This window comes from Carya illinoinensis, chromosome 5, assembly GCF_018687715.1.
Source record: "Carya illinoinensis cultivar Pawnee chromosome 5, C.illinoinensisPawnee_v1, whole genome shotgun sequence".
NCBI lineage: Eukaryota > Viridiplantae > Streptophyta > Magnoliopsida > Fagales > Juglandaceae > Carya > Carya illinoinensis.
In genome coordinates, this window is record NC_056756.1 from 22,487,633 (window position 1) to 22,497,424 (window position 9,792).

Genomic DNA, 9,792 nt, shown 5'->3' on the forward strand with positions numbered 1-9,792 from the left:
TTTGCCCTTCTGAAACCACGTTAGCAAACGTTGTACAGTTGTACGACTTCTACTACCAACCAATCAAGCCGACCCGAACCAAATGTGTCCCATATTTTCAGGTTGAAAATGATATTATTACTACTCAACTACAATTTATTTATAACTTTTTTTGTATTTGATTTTTTTTTAATTTTTTATTTTACTTAATGATTAAGGAAGTGAGTATTAATAAAATTATATATTTTTTTAAATTTTTTCTTAATAATTAAGGATGTTAAAAAAATACTTAAAAGAAAATAAAATAAAAATAAAAAAATTTAAAATGCACGTAAGTGATAAATGAGTTGTAATGTAATTGGTGGTGTATCATTGTCCTTTTCAGTTCCCCAACCAACTGTTCCAGTGAAACCAAACAAAGACAGACCCAATCAAAACTAACTTAAATATAGCGTAAATATGATGCTTTTCGAGGGCATTTATGGAACCCATGTCCCTGTCGTACAAATCACCCCAAAACAAATTTACTGCATCCGGCAATGCTGCGAACCATACGCAACCCGGTTTTTATAAGACCTGATCCACCTTTCGTTCTAAATTTGTATATGAAAATTTAATATTGCAGCAGGTAGATTATTTGTAATTGGGTCATTCCTTACAAATAAATCCATGAGAATGTTGCATATGAACTTCACTTGACAAATATTAATACCACCTGGAGTTGATAAGATGCTTTGAGAATAATAGGTTTGTTGGATTCGGTTGTATTAAAAGAGGGTTGAATGGCTAATGCAATGCATAATGGTCGAGAAGGCTTGCAAAAATACAAATTTGGGTGAATGTAAATTTTGGTTATATATGCTACATAGTAGCAGGTTATGAAATTAAATTGACTTCTTTATTACGTGGAGCAAATGAGTTTCAATGCTGAGGAGTTGGCAAAAGCATTCCTTGGGTGGGCAAACCAACAAATTAAAATTTTTACACTTTTGGCTAGCGTAGAACAAAACTGGTTTATGATAACAGTGTAGTATCCTTGCCCTCAAGGAATAAATAGACAGCTTTTTTTTTTTTTTTGATATTGGGGGATCTGGAGAGGGGAATTGAACCCAAGACCTCTCTTATGGAGGCTGGGTCTCATGCCATCTGAGCTACATGCTCTTGGCAATAAACAGACAGCTTTAAACTAGGCACATATGAGTTCAAATTATAATATGCTTGTATCTGACAAGTTCATAAATAGGCTTTTCTACTAACAACACTACATTTTAGTCCTTACAAAACCAAATGATATTCACAACCAAAATCTTGGACAGTTGATTTTATCTGTCCAAAAATCTTGCCCCACCTTACTTACAAAGATGCAAAAATAATATCCACAATTAGCTGTCATAATTATACACCGAGAGGATAAGATAAAGTTATTTACATCTAAAACATTTCGTGACACATCTACACTTAGAACCAAACTATTACAAGAGATACAATCCAAAATAGACACAAGAAAATACGACCAATCCTATTCTCTACTATCCTTCTCCCAAGTTCGCCCTCTTGCTTGTTAAGCATTTGCTCTCTCTCTACTAGTTTGTCCTTTTCAATTTGAGCTTCATATTCACGCAACAATAAAGCATCCTTCCTCTTCCGAAGTTCATTCTCTCTTGTCTTGTTTACATTCTCACGTACCACTGATTGAAATATATCTTCCCAGATGAAGAATTGACATCTTGGTTCTAGCTGTGGACAATTCAAGAATTTCAAGCTCAATTACTAAATATTTTTGTACATGCATTCAAAAGCAATCCAATCCAAAAAGGGGAGAGGTTAATTACCGTGTAATATTTTGGACAAGCATAAAATTTCCTTCCAGGATTTTTGTAGGTGTGGGAGATCTTTAATGGCGATTTCAAACCACACCAACAACTCGGTGATTCAATTTCATCACAATTAATTACAGAGGATGATGATTGACTCGATGCCATAGCAATATCGAACGCAATGACTACTTTCAGCCAAAAAAATCAGGTTATATATAATAGCAAAAATATCATGAAGAAATCAGGTAAAATATAGACGTTGTTTTGGACAATCTCTAACATCTTCCTTCATGATCTCAAAATCAGCATTGTATGCAGTCAATGCTCAATTCAAAGCTAACAGTGTTAAAATATTAATTGTGTCTATCAATTAAACTTAGCATTTTGAAAATTGATTTAATAAGCCAACAAAAGGAAAAGAGACATCCAGGCAAAGTTTTGAAATCCGTTCCGGAGACCATTCCGGTTGAGGCACTGGAACGGAATATTTCGGTACCGGTACGTTTCGGTGTACCGTTTCGGGATTAATTATATATTATATATAAATATTTATATGTATATATAAACTAACAATTAATAAAATAAATACATATATATGTAAGTGTGTGATATGTATATGTGTATATATATAGAAGAATTAAAGATTTATAAAATAAATATATATTGAAAAAAATCACAAACTTGAGTTAAGACACAAAAATAAAAGAAAAAAAATTAAAGAATAGACAAATTATTAAAAATAACAATACTTCTAGTGCACGAAAAGGGGTATTTGAATTCTAAAAGTATAATTTTATTCATTATTTTTTAACTTATTTACAAGAGTTTTTTTTTTTTTTTTTTTTTTTTTTTTTTTTTTTTTTTTTTTCGGACCGGAATTACTATTCCGGCCGGAATACCGGAATTCCGGCCGGAATTGACCGGAACGGCCGGAATTTGACCGGAACGGCCGGAATTTGACCCGGAACGGACACTGTTCCGGCACGAAAAATTCCGGCCATTCCGGCCGGAACGGAACGGTTTTTAAAACCTTGCATCCAGGCCACCTTTAAATTAAATATTTTTCATTGACAATATATATGTTGCGACTAAACTTTGACTTAAATTAATGAACCAAAAATCTAGTGCAGTTTTACCTGCAAGTATACAGGCGTTGTAGTATCTTACAGGATCGAATCCACAGGGAAAAGTTACTTAAAATTAAACTTGTTGAAAAATGTGAAAAACTTCACAAAGAGAAAACAAGAGGATGATATGTACAATGGATGGAAGAGGTTACTAGTCATAGACTAGATTCATATTTTTAGATGTTTGATTGTCGGATTGAAATGTAAATGACTAACAAATTAATTAAAATGCAATGCAAAAAGATAATCGAAATTGAAATTAGAGTTTCTAAAAGAAAACAAATTAACGAACACTTGAGTTGGGTTTGAGACTCTCTTTATTTTGGATTCTAGATCATTTTCTCGATTAACAATCCAATCAAGGCATTGATAATCGGAAGATAAAAGGATTAAGCTCAAGTTTTGCAATATTTTCTTAAGGAATTTTCTATTTTACTAGCCGAACACACATTAACAAACAAACGAGAGAAGCCTTGATAATTTTCAAGCTTTTGATGTGCCTTACGTCAACAACAAAACAAGAGCAAGAGCTTCAATCTATTTTTTATTTAAATCCAACTAATAATTTAGTGAAATCAACATTATCAATAAAATATTGCACCATACTAGAACTTAAAATAAATTAAGTCTCATTCTACAATTCAAGTTTAAGAAATTAGCTACACATGATATTTCTAACAATAAAAATAAATCTAAGTTGAGTTATGATGAAATATTAGAACAAGAGAAATCTAAAATAAAAGATGCCGAATCGGTTCTGCTCTGGAAATGAAAAATAAAAAGACTAAGGAAATAGCAGAAAAATAAATGAAGAAGAAAGGAAGAAGGCTGTCGATCTAACCAGCCGACCTGCTTCTAAAATAACAAACGAAAGAAAAAAAAAATAATAATAATAAACAAGCTGTCCATTGTTCTGTTCGGAAAGAGAAGAAAATAAATTCAAGCTACTCCACTGCAAGGTCTAAACGAAAGGAGAAGAAAAGAAAAACAGCTTGCGCCCAGCTGAACGAAAATCAAGAATGAATTAAAAACAACACCACTCTACTGCTGCTCGAACCAAAATGAAAAGGAGAAAAATCCAGTGCCCAAAACCATGCCGGCTATCTACTAAACGAAAAAGAAAGAAAAATGAAAATCTCCCCCCTTCCAGCTACACGAAAACCAGAATTTAAAACTCAACCCTTACTGCTATTCCGAAGGACTGAAAACAAAAAGCAATCTCCCTAGCTGCCGACCGTCTCGACGAAAAAGAAATCTCCACTACTCTAGTGCAGCACTAAACGAAAAAGCAAGCATCAAAAAATTCCCCCAGCAGCCGCCCTCTCCACTAAACGAAAAAGTATCCCCAAAATGCTCCCGGGAAGCTCTCTCCATTCCTTCAATCTCTCGGCTGTACCCCACGTTCAGCTATCTTTCACTTTCAGCTCTTCTACTTTTCCCTTTTCTTTAATGACAGCTAACAACTCCCCAACCGGTATTACTCTCCCTCAAAAAACTCTTCCCTCCTTCCGTATCAAAGCAAAGCCAACAGCCCCTCTCTTGACTAAACGAAAAAATAAGGAAAGCATCTCACGGGACCACTCTCTCCACTCAAGCCCAAGCTGGTCTCACTCCAGCTAGCCGGCTATCTACTAAACGAAAAAGAAAGAAAAAAATGAAAATCTCCTCGCCTCTCCTGCTATCCGAAGGACTGAAAACGAAAAGCAATATCACTAGCTGCCGACCGTCTGGACGAGAAAGAAATCTCCACTACTCTAGTGCAGCACTAAACGAAAAAGCACCCCAGCAGCCGCCTCCTGTCTGCACCTCTACCCAGCTAATGAAAGAAGAAAAATAATCATCAAAAAATGAATCTGCTGTCGCTGCACGTTCACTGCTGCGTCCCCATCACCTTTCACCCTTCAATCGGCTACATCATTTCTTTAATGAGGGCCCCACGTTCACTCATTACTCTCCCACGTTCATTTCTCCTTTCCGTTTTTACTTTGTCGTCCAGCATCATCAGATTAATACTTGTAAATGTTGACATTTGCTTTTATTTCTTTTCTTTCTTCCAGCATGTGCTGTGCTTTCATGCGTCCATTGTCTTTATTTATTCCATGAGCCACCTTGATTCCGTAAAAATGCTTCGACTGAAAATTCAATTTTATTCCAGCTGAAAATAAGTAGATAAAAATAACACTCAAATATAAATTAAAATAAAAAAAATAAATTATCACAAATATATTATATATGTGAGGAAATATTGTCCAATTACATCATAAATGTAAAATTAAGCATAAACATGATATCAATCTATTAAAAATCACAACTCGTATTTATGTTTATTAACTATTTTTCCATCTAAAACCAATAATAATGTCATGATGAATTTAAAATACATTGGTTTTAAATAGCTAAAATATGCAATATTTCAACTCAATCAATACAAATGATAATGTTATGGCATAATGATGGTGATAATCTAGTCCACTCAATCTTTCGATCGTTAATAAGGCTTAACGAGTTAAAAAATTCATATATGGTAAGCCATTGCAGTAACTAGCATACAATGAGATCAATATAGCCATTGTTTTATACATCCAAGCAGAGGCATATAATTTACTAAAATACCAAATAAAACACACATAACCATTAGCTACAACTAAACAAACATATCTGATATCAACACAGTTTTGGCAAATTTGCTAACTTTCTAATTGGCAATTATTTTACATTCAACACTTAACACAGTTCATAACAGAGAGCTTTTACAAAAACAAAATGTAATTTACAATGGATGTAAAAAGCTAGTTTGACGAAGTTTGTTATTTGGAGTAAAAGTGAAAAAAATGCTGATTTATTTAGAGGATCGTAGAAACGATACAAAATGTAATAAATCAGCATCGTCTAAGTAAAAAAAATGCTCATTTTTCTCTTCTGCATTGTACCATAGAAACGATACAGACTTGCCAAAACTGTAATTCAGAACTTCCCAAAATTTGAAGAAAGGAAAGGGACAATGATACAGACTTGCAGTTCCCAAAATTTGGGTCTTTAACCTAATTTCTAAAGGAAAGGCCCTTAACATGTGCGACTGAGAAGTAAGTCCCATTAAAGTGTGGCTCCACAAAAACATACAGCAACTCTGAGAGACAGACACTCAGCATTCAAACGTAAAACTTTAAAACCAATTGGATAAAAAAAACATACCTTTGACGACGATTTCTTCAGCTCAAGGGGGTGAGGGAGATGTGTCCAGCGGCTCCGGGATGAAACAGAGAAGGGCTGAGAGAGAGAGCGCATGGGTAAGAGAGCAAAAAAAAAAATTCAGAATCGGAGATACACAGAATCTCTCATAGACCAGAACTGGAAAAAAAAAATTTATACCTTCACTCCGAAGTGGTCCAGCGGCTCGGGGATGAAACGGAGAAGGGCTGAGAGAGAGAGCGCATGGGTAAGAGAGCAAAAAAAAAAAAATGCAGAAGAGGAAATACACAGAATCTCTCATAGAACAGAACTGGAAAGAAAAAATATACCTTCACTCCGAAGTGGTCCAGCGGCTCGGGGATGAAACGGAGAAGGGCTGAGAGAGAGAGCGCATGGGTGAGAGAGCAAAAACAAAAATGCAAAATCGGAGAGATACAAAGAACTGGGAAAAAAAAGTACCTTTTGCACGGCTCGAAGCTGAAGGAGAGACGGGCTGACTGTTCTGGTTCGACAGGGAGAAGAGCCTCGAGACAGGGAGAAGCCGTAATGGGTTTTCTAGGGTTCTGGTGAGAGAGAAGAGTGAGGGGAACAGGGGTCTGAGGCGAAGCGGGAGGAGAATGAAGGGCTTGTGAGGTTTCATTTAATTCACTAAACCGAATTGGGTATCCCGGACCGGGTCGCCACGTCAGGAGTGTGGCGTGCGCTTACGAACCGGGGGTTGGCTAGATTTATTCGCGAACCATACGCAACCCGGTTTTTATAAGACCTGATCCACCTTTCGTTCTAAATTCACTCTCTCCTTAATTCTTCTCTTTCACTCGCTAGAGGCGAGAAAGGAAAGATCGGAAAAGATGATGCACATGACCTTCTACTGGGGTAAAGAGGTGACCCTCCTGGTGGACTCGTGGAAAACCAAGTCGTGGACGAGTTACGCTCTCACCCTCTTCGCTTGCCTCATCGTCTCCGCCTTCTACCAGTACTTGGAGGACCGGCGCGTGCACCTCAAATTCGTCTCCTCCGGGAAGCCTCCGGCACAGATCGAGGAGTCTTTGCTGCAAGGGATGCCCTTCCGTAGAGGGCCGAGATGGTCGGCGGCGAGGATCGGTGGGGCGGCGCTCTTTGCACTCAACTGGGCGATCGGGTACCTGCTGATGTTGGCGGTGATGTCTTACAACGGGGGTGTTTTCCTGGCCATCGTGCTGGGCCTCGCGATCGGATACTTACTGTTCAGAAGTGAGGATAGGAATGTTGCCACTCTTGTCGAAGATAATTCTTGTGCTTGTGCTTAGATTTCATTTAATTGATGGCAAGTCTCAAACGTTTTTTGACTTTTTTTGGATCAGATTAATGATGCAAGAAGTGTGCCATCTGCATCTCTGTGTATGTATGAATGTAATTCTGCTTAAAAAAAAAAAGGAAAAAAAAAAGAAAAAAAAAGTTTTGTTTAGGTTGTCTTTGGGTTTACACTTACTAGCCTACAGAACCGTACATTTTATATTTTCTTGATCTAAGTTACCATAAAACATTTATATTGTTTTGGTGATTTGTACTCTTCTAGTTGTATTTATTGATCATTATAGAACTTAAAGTTGGGAGAGTTATTTTGGTCCTTGATCAAGAGAGGTGGAGTTATTTCCATATCGTTCTGTTTTTGCCTGGTATGTCAACATCTTATAGATCTTAAGAAATTTCCTTTTGTCTGAATCAAGCTACTTCCATTATGTTGCGAGTGCTTTCATCTGTTCTTTCCCATATTCCTTCTATTTTTGGTTCCTTGTCAGTTATTTTGTCAGTTTAGCTTGGCCATAGTTTTGCTTTCTATAAATGATTTGCTTGGATTCAAAACCTGCATACTCACATTACAAATCTTCATTATCTTTTCAGATTGTTGACACTGTTTTCAGATTGCTACAAATGCCCAACTTGCCACTTTATGAGCATCATGATTTGCCCTTCTTGGGATCCGAATGAGTTTCCATTCTGGGTGCTTGTTAGAAATTTCCTTGATATGCTCTACCCATCCTTTTTAAGTCTCTAGTTTACCCAGTTCCCTTCTCCTTTTACTGCTGGTGTCATCTGCCTGTTATCCCCTTCAATCAGAGCTTGATTGATGCCCACTTTCACCCGCCATTTTGCATGCCAACGGGGCTGCACTAGCTTCTGCTTTCCAGAGCTGGTTGGTTTGTGTGATGACCCGCTTTTACGTGTATTTTCACTGAAGGGTTGTTTTTAATTTAATTAATATATTAGTTTATTTATTTTGAATTAATGTGTTTTAAATTGGTTTTTAATTTATTTGATGTGTTTATTTTATTTAGTCGTTTTACGGTTTTTAAAATCGTTTTCGGCGGATCAGTTTTGGTTTCCGGAGTGAGGACTGGACCTCATTTCTTTTCCCTCATCTTTTCTTTTTCTTTTCTCTTTTTCCTTTTTCTTTTTCCTTTTCCTTCTTTTTCTTTCTTTTTTTTTTTTTCTTCTTCTTTCTTCTTCCTCCTCTCCCGCGTACGCAGCAGCCCCTTTTTCTCTCCACCCCGTCGCTGCCCCTTTGACCGGCCGGTTCTCCGCCGTCCGGCCACCGTTTGATGCACCGTCACCACCATTCTCTTCCCCTTCCACCATAGATCATCCCCACCAATTTTCAGAGCCATCGGACCAGCCGTTTGCTTTCGAGAGCCGCCGGAAGTGGCTGCACTTGCTCTGTTTTTGCCCCTGTCGCCGGAACTGTTTTCTGCCCAGACCGCCGCCGTCCGGCCACCGTTTGGCTCGCCGCCGGTCTCGTTCGAACCCCCTCCCTCCGGCGCACCTTCCCACCAAATATCTCCCCCATCCGGCCGGCCGTTTGGCCGGAAGAGCCATTTCTTTCCCCACGGATTTTACTCCGATCCGCCGCCGTCTCTCCACCTCCGGCCACCATTTCTTCACCACTTCATCACCGACTCCTTGCCGTCCTAACCCACCTATTTCCGGCCTCCAACGACCACCGGAACAGCTCCTACGAGCTTGCTTTCCGATTTGAGTTTTCCGGCCTATTTCCGGCGTTTTCGCCGCCACCCACGACCAACCACCACTTCCAATAGCTTCACAATCATCCCTAAACCATTCCCTATCAATCCTAAGCCCTGGTTTGTCCCCGTTCAAAAATGGGTAATTTATTACCCACGGACACAGTGTAAATTACACTGTTACGTTGCTTTTCCTCCGCCGTTTGCAACGCCGCGAGCTTTCTAAAAATACCGTATAGCGCTGTAAGTATTTTCCAAACCCTATTTACAGATTTAAATATATATTGCTCATTCAATAAATATTTGTTGTTGGTTGTTGATTCCGGACTGAGTCCGAGGAGTTTCGGGGGTCGGATGGATGGAGGACGGAGTTGTCTGTTTTATTGATTTATGTTGTTGGATTATTTTATTATGCATTGATATGGCATTTCATGGTGCATGCACATGTGTTTGTGGGATTTGTGTGAAAAGCCTGTGTATTGGCGTGAGTGGTTTTACGGGTGCGTGTGTATCACGAGCCCAAGCCGGGATGGGTTATTATCTCGGTGGAGCTCCTCTGGTCACTCGGGAGCGGAATAAACTGAGTGATGTCCCCTGAGTTGTCGAGAGAGATGACGGGAGCGGGGCTAGGGGATGCTTGGCTACGAACGCGCTGGGCGCGGAACCGGGCATCGCCCT

At 38.5% G+C, this 9,792-nt stretch overlaps 1 protein-coding gene and 1 long non-coding RNA gene across 2 annotated transcripts; one reads left to right on the forward strand and one right to left on the reverse strand.

Moving 5' to 3' along the window:
- Positions 1 to 1,180: 1,180 nt before the first annotated feature.
- Positions 1,181 to 2,305, reverse strand: LOC122309150. The gene is made up of 2 exons (XR_006242365.1): positions 1,812 to 2,305; positions 1,181 to 1,716 (listed from the first exon to the last, which is right to left on the reverse strand). It is a non-coding gene; the product is annotated as an uncharacterized LOC122309150 (long non-coding RNA).
- Positions 2,306 to 6,909: 4,604 nt separating this feature from the next.
- LOC122311141 (copper transporter 5-like) lies at positions 6,910 to 7,833 on the forward strand. The gene has a single exon (XM_043125560.1). It carries the CDS (start codon positions 6,964 to 6,966, stop codon positions 7,399 to 7,401), a length of 438 nt encoding a protein of 145 aa, XP_042981494.1. The 5' UTR covers positions 6,910 to 6,963; the 3' UTR covers positions 7,402 to 7,833.
- Positions 7,834 to 9,792: the final 1,959 nt, after the last annotated feature.